This window comes from Oncorhynchus tshawytscha, linkage group LG09, assembly GCF_018296145.1.
Source record: "Oncorhynchus tshawytscha isolate Ot180627B linkage group LG09, Otsh_v2.0, whole genome shotgun sequence".
Classification (NCBI taxonomy): domain Eukaryota; kingdom Metazoa; phylum Chordata; class Actinopteri; order Salmoniformes; family Salmonidae; genus Oncorhynchus; species Oncorhynchus tshawytscha.
Window position 1 is genome coordinate 77450074 of NC_056437.1, and position 15068 is coordinate 77465141.

Sequence of the window (15068 nt, forward strand, 5' to 3'; positions counted from 1 at the left end):
TCATACAACCCCCCTGTGAGGGTCCTGTGGAGCTGTAGTCTAAGCCATGTGATAAACTCTGTTTTGGGGGTCAAGGGTCAGTGTGTGTGTGTGTGGTTTGGTTTTTACTATCCTTCTGGTTACCAGAAGACCTCACAAGGATAGTAAAACAAGGACAATTCTGAGTGGGGACATTTTGCCGGTCCCCACAAGGAAAAGGGCTTTTTTAGGCTTAAGGATTAGGCTTAGGGCTACAATAGGGTTATAATTAGGGTTAGGGTTAGGTTTAGTTTTAGGGTTTGGGTTAGGGGTTAAGGTAAGGGTTAAGTTTCGGTTAAGGGTTGGGGTTAGGTTTAGGGGTTAGAGTAAATAGGATTTTGAATGGGAATCAATGTTTTAGTCCCCACAAGGGTAGTAAAACCAATGTGTGTTCGTGCATGGTGTTCATGAGGAAAACTTACCCGGTTGTCTGAACTAGGGATCATGGTGTCAGTCATCCAGGAGCCGAATCTTGACCCTGACGCACGGATGGTGATGGGGTTACTGACGCCGGTCAACTTCCCACAGCCTGCAACACACACACACGCACACACACACACACACACACACACACAGAATATCGTGAAATAATAAACAGCTAAAGGCAACATTTCAGCTGCAATCCCCTTTTCTGTTAAATCATCAATTTAGCTCCACATATTACATGAGAATGATAATTTATCTGGGCGTCTCTAGGCCATTACTGGATCATTTATCCAGCTTAATACTAGTACTGAACATGAACATCACTAGAATTTTGACCATTAATATACTGCGTCTCAGCTACTGTAGCTACATGTCACCTTGCTCTTGGTGATAGTGTGTCATCAATGTGTTGGATTAAATTGATCGTAAAAGTACTCTGGTGGAAAGGTGGCAACCTATGAACTCTGGTGTTTATAATAGTGTTTTCAGAGAGCACTGCTTGACTCTTCATAGAGAAAAACAGTAAGTCCGTTATTCTAAATCCAACAGCATCTCAGGTTGTGAACAAATACGTTTAGTCTGAACATATTCGAAATGATCTGTATTAGGTTTTCCTTACATTGCCTCGTCAATGTGAATAGCCCTCACAGTATTATATTATGTACACGAAGACTACCTCCAACCAGTCATAGTAGAGTAGTCCATGACAAACCAGGAGACATTCAATGCTGTTGGCATGTCAGCATCTTTCTATCAGTATAATGTCATCCTGGATCTTTACCTTTATGGATATTTATGGATCTCCACAGATACCCCCGCTCTCCTCACCCAGTTTCTGCATGCAGGAGTGGAGCCTGGTCTCCAGCAGCAGGACCCTGTGTCTCAGCTCCTCGTAGTCGTAGGCTCCCATCTCCTCCTGGATGGCCATGAGCACCAGCGACAGGTTCCTCACCTCCTCCCTCACCCGGCTGATCTGACGGGCGTCCGTCTTGTACTGCTCCAACACCGGCAGTAGGGGGAGCAGCTGGGTCACCTTGTCCTTCAACTCCTGCGGGTCGAATGGAGAGAGGAAGAGCGGGGTGACAAAGAGGAAGATTAGATTCAGAAAGGAAAAATAGCAGAAAGAGGAGTGAGAGAGAAGCCACACACATAGCAAACAGAAGGGCAGATTTGTGTGTGTGATGGTAACTGACTGCATTCCAATGTCAGAGCTAGTTGCCGTTCTCATGACAAATCCCCAAATGTGTTTTCATGCACACTGTTTATCCTGGACTCCATTGTTTCATTCTCCAATACATTCTTCCTCATCCGGGGACCTACATCATCTATCCTATCCCAGCCTCAGCTCCACATCTATGACTGATCTGCTGTCAGGGAGGTGGTGGGGCTGATTTCTCATAGGCCAGTGGTGTATCGATGAAGGGGCAGCAGGAGAGGAGAGGTAGCCTGAGGTAGCCTGCTAACGTACATCAGTGCAGTCCTGTGCTGTGAGGCTATTAGGAGCAGCAGGCACGTCAATAAACCTAGTCCGCCACAGGGGGGGCTGTTTTCTCCTTGTTAAGGTTTATCGTAAATCTGGTGATGGAGCAGCTCTCAGCCCCACAGCGCCACATTATAAATCTCATTTTCCCCCGTTCGCCCCGCAAAAATTCCCTCTCGTTAATCTCCCATGCCCTGCCAACGGCGACGTTGAGCTCCACACATTCATCAGGCCGTCTCACAGAAAGTCAAATGCAGCTTTTAGACTTCCGCAGTTTGTTCTGTACCCATTGGATTGTGAATGAGTATTTATTCACATTTGGAAAGCTATTTGAATTTGCATGACTTGGCATTTGCTAGTGATATTAAGATATATTGATTAATGGGGGTGGGGGGTTTCGTAAACATTGCAGGGACTTTAATAATAAAACGTGTTGAGAGAGAAACACCACAGGGCCACTCCCCAGGCCCATCCCTGTTGCCGTACAGAGTCCCAGCAGTAAATCAAGTTTATGCATTAAGAATTTATCAAAGCATCTTTTAATCAAACCATTTTATGGTCCATCTAATATCCGCAGAGTGTAAGAAACACGTGAAAAGGACCAGCTGACAGCAAGACTGAAACGCTGTCTGATAATGGAGCCTGAGATTCCGCTTGTTGGAAGATAAGGAATAGACAAATGTGAATATATATGGCTGTTAACTGAGAGAGAGAGAGAGAGAGAGAGAGAGAGAGAGAGAGAGAGAGAGAGAGAGAGACACTTGCGCTTGGTAGTGGGGTTTTAATAATGCAGGAGAGATTGTGCTCAAATTGCCTCCTGTACATGACTCAATTACACTGAAATAGCAGATGAAGATAAGCTATGTGAGTGTTAGTGTGTCATTATGTGTTGTGATGTAGAGGAAGCTGTAAGTATACGTTATAAAGCCTGTGCTAGAGTCCAGGGTGTTCCTATAGAAAGTTCTTATCAGAGAGTTCACATACACAGTTTAGAAATATGCTTCACGTAGAAACCCATGCACGCATGTCATGTGCGTTACCTGTAAGCTCCTGGGGTTGAGGCTTCGGGGGTTGTCTGAGGCAGTCTTCAGCTTGACGTCTACAGCCTTCATCAGGCTCTCTGTGTTCCTCACATACTGAAGGTCCCTGTTGGTCCGCAGGTCCAGCAACTCCATGGACTGGGTGATGTTCTGGACCTGTCAGTCAAACACACACATGCTGTTAGATGCACAGACAAACAGACAGATAGATACAGAAGCCCCGTTTATACCTGGTTCTAACTTGAGTCCTTTGTCCTGATCTTGTCCACATTCCGATTGTGCCCACCTTTTTTGACAGGTGAAGACACTCAAAAGACACAGATCATCCTGCCCAACTCCAGAGGTAGTCAGACACACATCGTGTCTGGATATCTTACTAGTGTAGACCGATCTGTACAAAGAAACTATTTAAATCGTCATTATTCCTCCCTCTCAAATCATTGAGAGGTGGCATTGACTGACTACATCAATATGTGTCTTACAATAAAGAAATGTTCTTTTGAAGGAATAGCTGTGAAATCATTTGAATAAAATGAAGGGACCAGGAACTCTTGTGACAATGCAGACGGATAACAGACACATTATAATACCATGTGTAGACACATTTCTGGACATGTGGGCACAATCAGTATGTAGACAAGATCAGGATGGACCCATGTTAGCACCATGTATAAACGGGGCTAGAGTCAGACCCACAGACTCACAGACAGACGCGCAGTCAGACACACACAACATGACATGTTTATTCAGTGGCCCGTGTTTTCCTTTTTATTACAATGAGTGTGCTGTGCCGTACTCCCAACAGCACTTTGCCTTCACTTCCTCTTATCAGAAGTTAGTTGTCCTCCTCTCACCACCAGCTGTCCAGCCCACCCACTGGGACATCTGCCCACTGGAACCACCCACTCACTATACACTGTGCTACTGCTCTATTCCACCCACACACTACACCCACTCTCCCATACACATACTGGCCAGGGTTCAACTGGCCAAACCTTATGTAACTAATTAACAGAATACTTACAACCTCATGCTAATCGCATTAGCTCAACCGTCCCGTGGAAGGGACACCGATCCCGAAGAAGTTTTAACAGAATGAAATATTCATTTGTGTTTTCATTTATGTACATTGAATGAATAGTTCATTCAATGTGTGTATTTAAGTATGTACTGTACATGAATTACACTCTATATACAAAAGTATGATTAGTGGATTTGGTTATTTCAGTCACACCTGAGCACAGAGCCATGCAATCTCCATAGACAAACATTGGCAGTGGAATGACCTTACTGAAGAGCTCAGTGACTTTCAACATGGCACCGTCATAGGATGCCACCTTTTCAACAAGTCAGCTCGTCAAATTTCTGTCCTTTTGGCGCTGCCCCGGTCAACTGTAAGTGCTGTTATTGTGAAGTGGAAACGTCTAGGAGAGTAAAAAACATCTGTCCTCGGTTGCAACACTCACTACCGAGTTCCAAACTGCCTCTGGGAACTGTTCATCAGGGGGCTTCATGAAATGATTTTCCATGGCTGAGCAACCCCACACAAGCCTAAGATCACCTGTTCTCTGGAGTGATGAATCACGCTTCACCATCAGGCAGTCCGACGGACTAATCTGGGTTTGGTGGATGCCAGGCGAATGCTACCTGCCCCAATGCATACTGCCAACTGTAAAGTTTGGTGGAGGAGGGATAATGATCTGGGCTTTTTTTCATGGTAGCGATTCATGGTAGCTAGGCACCTTGGTTCCAGTGAAAGGAAATCTTATTGCTAGAACACACAATGACATTCTAGAATCTAGACGATTTTGTGCTTCCAACATTGTGGCAACAGTTTGGGGAAGACCCTTTCCTGTTTCAGCATGACAATTCCCCCGTTTTTTAAATTTTTTAAATTTTATTTATCCGTTATTTTACCAGGTAAGTTGACTGAGAACATGTTCTCATTTGCAGCAACGACCTGGGGAATAGTTACAGGGGATAGGAGGGGGATTAATGAGCCAATTGTAAACTGGGGATTATTAGGTGACCATGATGGTTTGAGGGCCAGATTGGGAATTTAGCCAGGACACCGGGGTTAACACCCCTACTCTTACGATAAGTGCCATGGGATCTTTAATAAAGCATAAAGCGAGGTTCATAAAGAAATGGTTTGTCGAGATCTGTGTGGAAAAACTTGACTGGCCTGCACAGAGCCCTGACTTCAACCCCCTCGAACACCTTTGGGATGAATTGGAATGCCGACTGCGAGTCAGGCCTAATCGCCCAACATCAGTGCCCGACCTCACTAATGCTCTTATGGTTGAATGGAAGCAAGTCCCTGCAACAATGTTCCAACATCCATTTGAAAGCCTTCCCATAATAGTGGAGGCTGTTATAACAGCAAAGAGGAGACCAACTCCATTTTAATGCCCATGATTTTGGAATGAGATATTCGATGAGCAGGTGTTCACATACTTTTGGTCATGTAGTGTGTATTATGAAGCCTCCGGTTGTGTGTGACTGTGTGTAGACACACTGTGTCCTGGCAGGTGTTACAGACAGGTATCTCCATCCCCAGAGAGGCCTTGAGGTAACACTAACATTAGCTAACGCTAACCACAGACTGCTAGCTAGTTCCATATTCCTCCTCCTGGCTGGTTTAGATACATGTTCAATCTGCTTCTGCTGTCTGGTGGTCCAGCACAGTGAGTGATGCTGCTCCATATCTCTTCCTTATCACACTGAGGGAGGTGATAAAAGCTGTTTAAATGTCTGTCTGTTTAAATGTCTGTCTGTCTGTCTGTCTGTCTGTTTAAATGTCTGTCGGTTTAAATGTATATCTGTCTGTTTGTCTGCTTAAATGTCTGTCTGTTTAAATGTATATCCGTCCGTCCGTCTGTCCGCCCGCCCGTCCGTCTGTCCGTCCGTCCGTCTGTCCGTCCGTCCGTCCGTCACCTGCGGACACCATGGCTCGGGCTGGGCCTAGGGCTCGCGATAATTGACAGTTAATTAACATAAACGTGTTTAGCGTCTCCAGGCATATACACATACAAGCTGCATACAAGCCTCTGATGCCTTTGGAACATAAAAGTCTAATAAATACCATTAATCTACACCATCACAATAAATCCATTATTTATTTTAGTCAGGTCTAAAGAAACATGATATGAAGAAAATGTATTTCAGAAGAACAGAATATGAGTTGGTCTACTGTATGTTATCTTGCTGTGCGCCCATGACATGTAGACTGTAGCCATGCCATAGGCTGTGGGCTAGTTCATTTAGCAGACAAGATATGCTTATAAGTAGTATGTCATTATTTTATATTATATGATTTTATAGTATGAAGAATATAATTGAACTTATATATATATATATATATATATATATATACACACACATATATATATATATATATATATATATATATATATATATATATATATATATATATATATATATATATATATATATAGAAAGGATATTTTACTCATCCAGGAGAGAGTGGGCATATGAAGAGGCTATGTTGAGCGTAAAAATGATAATTTGCTACAGTAGATTTATATGCTAGATATAGAGTTGTTTGGCAACTTTATTTGTGAATGATACAAACCTTAGAATGTCTTAAATCAAAACAAATATGGGCTGCATGATGCGACGACAGGCTATTGATGATTTGAGAAAGTTGCAAAAAGAACTTGAGCTCTGTTCTTTGCCTCAGGCTGCACGCGCTGTTCTCTCATCATATTTTCATATTTTCCTCCTCTTTTTAGTGGCAACCATCAAAACTCTGCTTCCACACAGGATTGCATATAGAAGGAATGAAGGAGAAAGAGGAGGAGATGGAGACGCACCGTGGTGAGATATTCCCTAGCTAAAGGTAATGTGGCAGCCTATTCATTATGAAAATATAAAAAATGCCCTATTACTAGGCTATTCAAAATCAAATAAAATTCACTATAATTGTAGGCTAACTCTGGAAGCCACCCTGCACAATCAATTAACCAATAGCATCGCCTAGGCCTATACTTTCTCTCCCAGATTAAAGGATAGACATTTTGGAGCATAGCATAATGTAACCAGACCATCCAGTATGCATAATACTACAGTCCAAACTCAAAGACGATTACTAGATTTTGGTGCATTTTGGAGTATTGGCTATGTATTGTATAACGGCACAATTGTTAATTTAATTCTGTTTTTTTTTTTGTTCGGGCTTGGGCTCATATATAGGCCTATGGTATTCACAAGCTCTAATAATATGGGCCTTTTGAATGAATCAACACCTTAGAAAGTCCATTTTGATGTGTTAGGCTTTGAAACAACATCAAATTGATCATCACAGTGGGGTGAGTTATAAAAGCATGAGACTGTTTTGATGATTAGTGTTGGATTAGATTTTTGATTGCATTTGCATTGCTGTCAGAGTGGTTAGAGGGACAATAGAGCCCTGAGTACCAGGTCATTAGGACCTGATGGTCGTTAGAGCCTGAGTACCAGTTCATTAGGACCTGATGGTCGTTAGAGCCCTGAGTACCAGGTCATTAGGACCTGATGGTTGTTAGAGCCCTGAGTACCAGGTCATTAGGACCTGCTGGTCGTTAGAGCCCTGAGTACCAGGTCATTAGGACCTGATGGTTGTTAGAGCCCTGAGTACCAGGTCATTAGGACCTGCTGGTCGTTAGAGCCCTGAGTACCAGGTCATTAGGACCTGCTGGTCGTTAGAGCCCTGAGTACCAGGTCATTAGGACCTGATGGTCATTAGAGCCCTGAGTACCAGGTCAATTAGGACCTGATGGTCATTAGAGCCCTGAGTACCAGGTCATTAGGACCTGCTGGTCGTTAGAGCCTTGAGTACCAGGTCATTAGACCCGATGGTCGTTAGAGCCCTGAGTACCAGGTCAATTAGGACCTGATGGTCATTAGAGCCCTGAGTACCAGGTCATTAGGACCTGAATGGTCGTTAGAGCCCTGAGTACCAGGTCATTAGGACCTGATGGTCGTTAGAGCCTTGAGTACCAGGTCATTAGACCTGATGGTCGTTAGAGCCCTGAGTACCAGGTCATTAGACCTGATGGTCAAGTTAGTGAGTTGGGTACTACAAATGCAGTGCATAAGAGGAGATAACTCAACAGTCATGTGGAATTATTATTATTGTATTTTTTTAGGGGGTAGACCAGCTTTTTTATTGCAGATAGATTGTGTCTTCCATAAATGTAATTATTTGCAACATTTCCAATCTTTGTAAATATATACAGTACCAGTCAAAAGTTTGGACACACCTACTCATTCAAGGGTTTTTCGTTAATTTTACTATTTTCTACATTGTTGAATAATAGTGAAGACATCAAAACTATGAAATAACACATACGGGATCATGCAGTAACCAAAAAAGTGATAAACAAATCAAAACATATTTTCGATTTTCGATTCTTTAAAGTAACCACCTTTTGCCTTGATGACAGTTTTGCACACACTTGGCATTCTATCAACCAGCATCACCAGGAATGCTTTTCCAGCAGTCTTGAAGGAGTTCCCATACAGTTGAAGTCGGAAGTTTACATACACCTTAGCCACCTTAGCCTATTTGAATAGCATTGACACCCAAAGCACCTTGAAAAATGAATGTGTAACAATACTTATCAGAAGTCATGTTGCTTGATGCTGTTTGCCATCATGTTTCTGTCATCATTTAGAGTTAATGTACTGTATCTTGTTTAATGTTTACCGCACGCATTAGTGGTGAGCTTTGGCAGCATGCATTAAAATTCAGAGAGAGAGAGAGAGAGAGAGAGAGAGAGATAATTCTAATCTGATCGTCTTTCTCTCCACATTCGATGGGCTTGTGTCCTTAATTGCATTGCTCTTCTCTCTCTCTCTCTCTCTCTCTCATTACAATTGACTTTGACTGCCGGTGTGGCGGTAATATGATCACCGCAACAGGGTATGGAATTTGTACACCTTTACAAATGATGCTAGATATTGTGGCATTTTATTGTGGTATTTTCCAATCTCTGGATAGAATTGAACTTTGTATGATACATTGTTAGGATATCCTTGGCTGTCTGAGGTGAGGATCATGTCTAGCGCGTTTTAAATGAGGATGTTATATTGGATGACAGAGTGGCTCCATTCAGCCCACCTCCTCCTCCTCTGCTAGGCTCTATGGAATGCTGGTCAGGTGGCTCAGAGACAGAACCACTGACCCCAGGTGTCCTCATTAGTCTGGCCTGTTTTAGACAGGAGCGGTAGTCCTTCACAGCTGCTGTCTTACAAGCTCACACACACCATGCCCACACACACATTTGTGCATTCGTCAAAAAAGTGTGTGTGTGTGTGTGTTTGTGCACAAATGTGTGTGTGTGTGTGTGTGTGTGTGTGTGTGTGTGTGTGTGTGTGTGTGTGTGTGTGTGTGTCAGTCAAAAACCTGAGGGGAGGAGACACAGCATGAAAGGAAGGGGAAAAGATGGCTATCAGAGAATTCAGGTGTCTCATTGATCCACTGAGGCTTCCACAGCCCATTCAGCATCTCAATTTACCTCACCTCTCCTCTTCTCTCAGCACCCTATCAATGTCGGCCTTCCTATCTCTCTCTCTCTCCCTCCCTCCGCCTCTCCCTCTATCTTTTTCCCACAAACAGACTCCCCTCACCAACCATAACTCAATACTGTCTCCTGCCAGGCTCCAGGCTCCAGTGGTCTAGTATGTACAGTAGAGCTGGAGATGTGTCTATGAGAAGTTAGAGCACAGTGCCCTGCTGGGGAAAAAGGTCTGGACAAGAGTCTCAGAAATCCAAATTATTAGCCACAACACAACTGCTGAAACCTCTGGAAGGAGGCGGAGAGATGGAGGGTTGGGGTTAGATATACACGCCCGAATGACGCGCTCAGAGTCAACAACCACCCATATATAATACAAATTATCAGTAAACATTACACATACAGAAGTTTCAAAACAATAAAGACATTACAAATGTTATATATATTATATATATATACAGTGTTGTAACAATGTACAAATGGTTAAAGTACACAAGGGAAAATAAATAAGCATAAATATGGGTTGTATTTACAATGGTGTTTGTTCTTCACTGGTTGCCCTTTTCTTGTGGCAACAGGTCACAAATCTTGCTGCTGTGATGGCACACTGTGGAATTTCACCCAGTAGATATGGGAGTTTATCAAAATTGGATTTGTTTTCAAATTCTTTGTGGATCTGTGTAATCTGAGGGAAATATGTGTATCTAATATGGTCATACATTGGGCAGGAGGTTAGGAAGTGCAGCTCAGTTTCCACCTCATTTTGTGGGCAGTGTGCATATAGCCTGTCTTCTCTTGAGAGCCATGTCTGCCTATGGCGGCCTTTCTCAATAGCAAGGCTATGCTCACTGAGTCTGTACATAGTCAAAGCTTTCCTTAAGTTTGGGTCTGTCACAGTGGTCAGGTATTCCACTGTGTACTCTCTGTTTAACGCCAAATAGCATTCTAGTTTGCTCAGTTTTTTTATTAATTCTTTCCAATGTGTCAAGTAATTATCCTTTTGTTTTCTCATGATTTGGTTGGGTCTAATTGTGCTGTTGTCCTGGGGCTCTGTGGGGTGTGTTTGTGTTTGTGAACAGAGCCCTAGGACCAGCATGCTTAGGGGACTCTTCTCCAGGTTCATCTCTCTGTAGGTGATGGCTTTGTTATGGAAGGTTTGAGAATCGCTTCCTTCTAGGTGGTTGTAGAATTTAACGGCTCTTTTTTTGATAATTAGTGGGTATCGGCCTAATTCTGCTCTGCATGCATTATTTGGTGTTCTACGTTGTACACAGAGGATATTTTTGCAGAATTCTGCATGCAGAGTCTCAATTTGGTGTTTGTCACATTTTGTGAAGTCTTGGTTGGTGAGCGGACCTCAGACCTCACAACCATAAAGGGCAATGGGCTCTATGACTGATTCAAGTATTTTTTAGCCAGATCCTAATTGGTATATTGAAATTTATGTTACTTTTGATGGCATAGAATGCCCTCCTTGCCTTGTCTCTCAGATCGTTCACAGCTTTGTGGAAGTTACCTGTGGCGCTGATGTTTAGGCCAAGGTATATATAGTTTTTTGTGTGCTCTAGGGCAACAGTGTCTAGATGGAATTTGTATTTGTGGTCCTGGCGACTGGACCTTTTTTGAACACCATTATTTTGGTCTTACTGAGATTTACTGTCAGGGCCCATGTCTGAGAATCTGTGCAGAAGATCTAGGTGCTGCTGTAGGCCCTTGGTTGGTGACAGAAGCACCAGATCATCAGCAAACAGTAGACATTTGACTTTGTATTCTAGTAGGGTGAGGCCGGGTGCTGCAGACTTTTCTAGTGCCCACGTCAATTCGTTGATGTCAATTCGTTGATCTCTCTCTCTCCCTCCCTCCATGCTGGGAGTGTTTGGTGCATGTTGGGAATTGTTTGAGCGAGTGCTAAGTGCGAGTTTTGTGTAGAGTTAGACATCCTGGGTTTTCTTTCGGCTTTTCCTTTTCTTGGTGATATCCTTATTCTTCTATGCATGATTAAGGTTATTATTTTTATTTTCTTGTTGAGGTAGAATTAAGTATATTGTTTTTCGTGTCGAAATTACCCCGACTTTGGGGACGCCGTCCCTGTCACTTCGGCACGGCTTTAGGTGTGTTACTGAAGCTACTGTCACGGCGGAGGAGTTACTGGTCGCCGTAGGAGAGAAGGTAGGATATGAAAATGTTGCTTATGCGTCACGGATGAATGAAGCATTGGTGGTATTTCTTAAAGAAGAGTGCCTTGTTGATCGGATGGTTGAGCATGGCTTACTTCTTAAAGGAATGTTTATTCAAGTTACGTCGCTTTTTTCTCCAGCAACAGGGGTAACAATTCCCATTGTACCGCCGTTTATTCCCAATGAGCTATTGGAGCGCGTGTTATTGCGGTTTGGGAAGTTTGCAAGTTCAATGAAGGTTGTCCTGTTGGGTTGCAAACACCCGGTGTTGAAACAGGTTATGACGTTTTGGAGACAGGTGTTTATGTTTTTGGACTCACCGGAGCAGACTTTGGAGTTATCGTTTAAAATCAAGTATGAAAATAGAATGTATATGGCTTATGCTAGTACGGGTAGTCAATGGTGTTTTGAGTGTGGGGATGTTGGCCATAAGCGACATGTTTGCCCGAAAAGGGAGAATGCGGAGGGAGGGGCGCAGGTGGTCCTCGTAACGCCTGAGCCCACTGATGTAGGGAGAGGTGGGCCGACAGCGGTAGAGCAGCCACAAGCACCTGTTGTTGAGGAACAAGTTATCCGTGTTGAGGGCACGGAGTTGCAACTTGTACCAGAGGGAAATGTTATGCAGCAGAAAAATATTGTTGTAGAAGGTAAGGATGTATCTGAAGAGCCAGTTCCTCAGACTGGTGAGCAGGTCCCCAGTACGAGTGCTGGGGTAAATGAGAGGGTTCATGTGGAGCTAGGCTCCCAGGTAGTGGAGGAGGTGCCCAGTATGAATGCTGGGCTACAGGAGGGGGTTCATGTGGAGCTAGGCTCCCAGGGAGTGGAGGAGATGCCCACTACGAGTAATGAGGTACAGGAGGGTTTTCATGTGGAGCTAGGCTCCCAGGTAGTGGAGGAGATGCCCACTACGAGTGCTGGGGTTCATGTGGAGCTAGGCTCCCAGGTAGTGGAGGAGATGTCCACTATGAGTAATGAGGTTCAGGTGGGGCTAGTCTCCCAGGTAGTGGAGGAGATGCCTGGTACGAATGATGAGGTGCAAGTGGGGAGTGTTGAAAGGGGTGTGGTAGAGGGGAGTCAGTTGTCTATGGTCTCAGCTGAGGATCAGGAGAAGGATATGGATATCTCTTTAGATATGACAGCTGCTGGTGAGGACTCAGTTTATGATCTAGAGGAGGTAAATGAGTTTCTGGATCAAACTTTTGGGAAATCTGTCAAATTGGCAGATTATTTTGACGTTGATAAGTTTGTGAGGTCAGCTGTTCTGTTACAGAAGACATTGGGGTTAGACCAATTTAGTGAGAAGAAGCGGTTTCGCTTGAGGAAATGTGCTACTGCTGTTGTAGCAGCAAAAGGTGGTGGGAAACGTGGTCAGGTTAAGAGAAGATTAAAATAATGATGATGATCATGCTTCATAGGGTGTCTTTTTTTTCTCCTTGGTTTCTCTGTGGTTTATTCTGCTTTTCTTTTCTCTTTTCTATATGGAGGTACTAAGGGTAGGTTCTCTCAATATGAATGGGGGAAGGGACAGGAATAAGAGGGCTTGGGTATTAGAAGTAATAAAACAGAAAAGGCTTAATGTAGTTTTCTTACAGGAGACACATAGGGATGAGGAAAATGAGGTTGACTGGGGTATGTGGTGGGAGGGGCAGCATGTACTCAGTCATGGTACTAATTTCAGTGCTGGGGTGGCAATCTTGTTTTCCTCAGGTTTAGGGGTGACTGTGGTATCTACAACAGAGATTGTCAAGGGTTGGGTTTTATTGGTCAAGGTGGATGTTATGTTTTTTTTGTTTTGTTTTTTGAATGTTTATGCTCCTAATGAGGGTACAGAGCTTATTGTTGTTTTTGATCAAATAAAGGAAACCTTAAGACAGTGTGACCAAGAGGCTGTATGGTCTTATGGGGGGACTGGAACTGGAACTGTACAGTGGATTTTACTGTTGATCGCACTGCTGAAGAACCTCACCTGCGGTCAGCAACTTGTCTGTCTGGTTTGAGTTTGAGCTTTCTGATGTGTGGAGAGTAAGGAATGCAAAAGTTAGGCAGTACACATGGCTAAACATTAATGAAGGTTGTGTCAGTGCAGCAAGGTTAGACAGGTTGTATGTTTCTGAGCACTACTGTAGTAGGGTTGGAAGGTTAGACAGGTTGTATGTATCTGAGCAATACTGTAGTAGGGTTGGAAGGTGTGCCATTACTCCTGTGGGTTTCTCTGATCACCATATTGTTACTGTTGATATTCACTTGTCCTGTCCACGAAGGTCATCACTTTACTGGTATTTTAATGTTAAATTGTTACATGATGCCATGTTTTGTGAAAGGTTTGTGTTGTTTTGGGAAAAAAGGAGGGTTACAAAAGGGAATTTTGAGTCCTTGAGACGATGGTGGGAGGTTGGGAAGGCCCAGATACGAGAATTTTGTCAACAGTACACTGCTCTGTCTCATATTGAAGTTAAAGAGACTATCAGGGCCCTTGAACAGGACATCAAATCTATTGAATTGAAGCTGCTCACTCAGAACGACCCTGGACTAGTCATGAACTTACAGGACAAGAGACATGAACTGAGGTCGTTTCTACATGAAAGATTGAAGGGTGCCTTGATTAGGTCTCGTTTCGCTTCCCTCGAGGATATGGATGCTCCTAGCACTTTGTTTTTATTTTTTACCTAGCACAGTCAACATTGCAACGTAAACAGATGGTCTGCCTTCGTCTCCCTGATGGGAAGGTGACCACGGATGACAGTGAAATGCGTCAACATGCCATGGATTTCTACTCTGCCCTCTAAGGCGGAGGATTGTGACTCTCTGTGTACTGAACAGTTGTTACACGGTCTTCCTCAATTGGGACCGGAGCAGAGAGCTGCTTTGGACTCTGACATTACTCTGCAAGAGCTGTCCACAGCAGTTATGCAGCTCTCAACAGGCCAAGCCCCTGGCATTGATAGTTTACCATCTGAGTTTTATAAGCACTTTTGGGGGTCTATTGGGGTGAATTTTTATGAAGTGGTGTGTGAATCCTTTCATGAGGGTTCTCTTCCTTTATCCTGTCAACGTGCAGTGCTTTCACTGTTGCCAAAAAAGGGGGATTTGGCTCTCATAAAAAATTGGAGAACTGTTGCTTTGCTGTGCGCAAAGTATAAAATTGTATTTAAATGTCTCTCAAACAGGTTGAAAGAGTATCTGGGATTGTTGGTCCACAAGGACCAGTCTTACTGTGTACCTGACCGCTCTATTGTTGACAAATTATTTCTAATAAGAGATGTTTTAGACATTTGTAAACGGTCTGATGTGAATGTGGGTTTACTTTCTTTGGATCAGGAGAAGGCTTTTGACCCTGTGGACCACCAGTACTTGTTTAAAACAATGAAAGCCTTTGGGTTTGGGGATGTTTTTTTAGTCTTGAATG

At 43.5% G+C, this 15068-nt stretch overlaps 1 protein-coding gene across 2 annotated transcripts in view; it reads right to left on the reverse strand.

Annotated features, from left to right (window-relative positions):
• LOC112225748 (noelin-2) overlaps positions 1-15068 on the reverse strand; it is a 91597-nt gene that overhangs the window by 5331 nt on the left and 71198 nt on the right. For both annotated transcript variants that reach the window (XM_042327493.1, XM_042327492.1), the window contains exons 3-5: positions 2965-3120; positions 1273-1492; positions 441-547 (exon numbers count right to left, since the gene is read on the reverse strand). In XM_042327493.1, coding sequence (XP_042183427.1) covers positions 441-547; positions 1273-1492; positions 2965-3120 — 483 coding nt within the window. The remainder of the gene's footprint in view (positions 1-440; positions 548-1272; positions 1493-2964; positions 3121-15068) is intronic.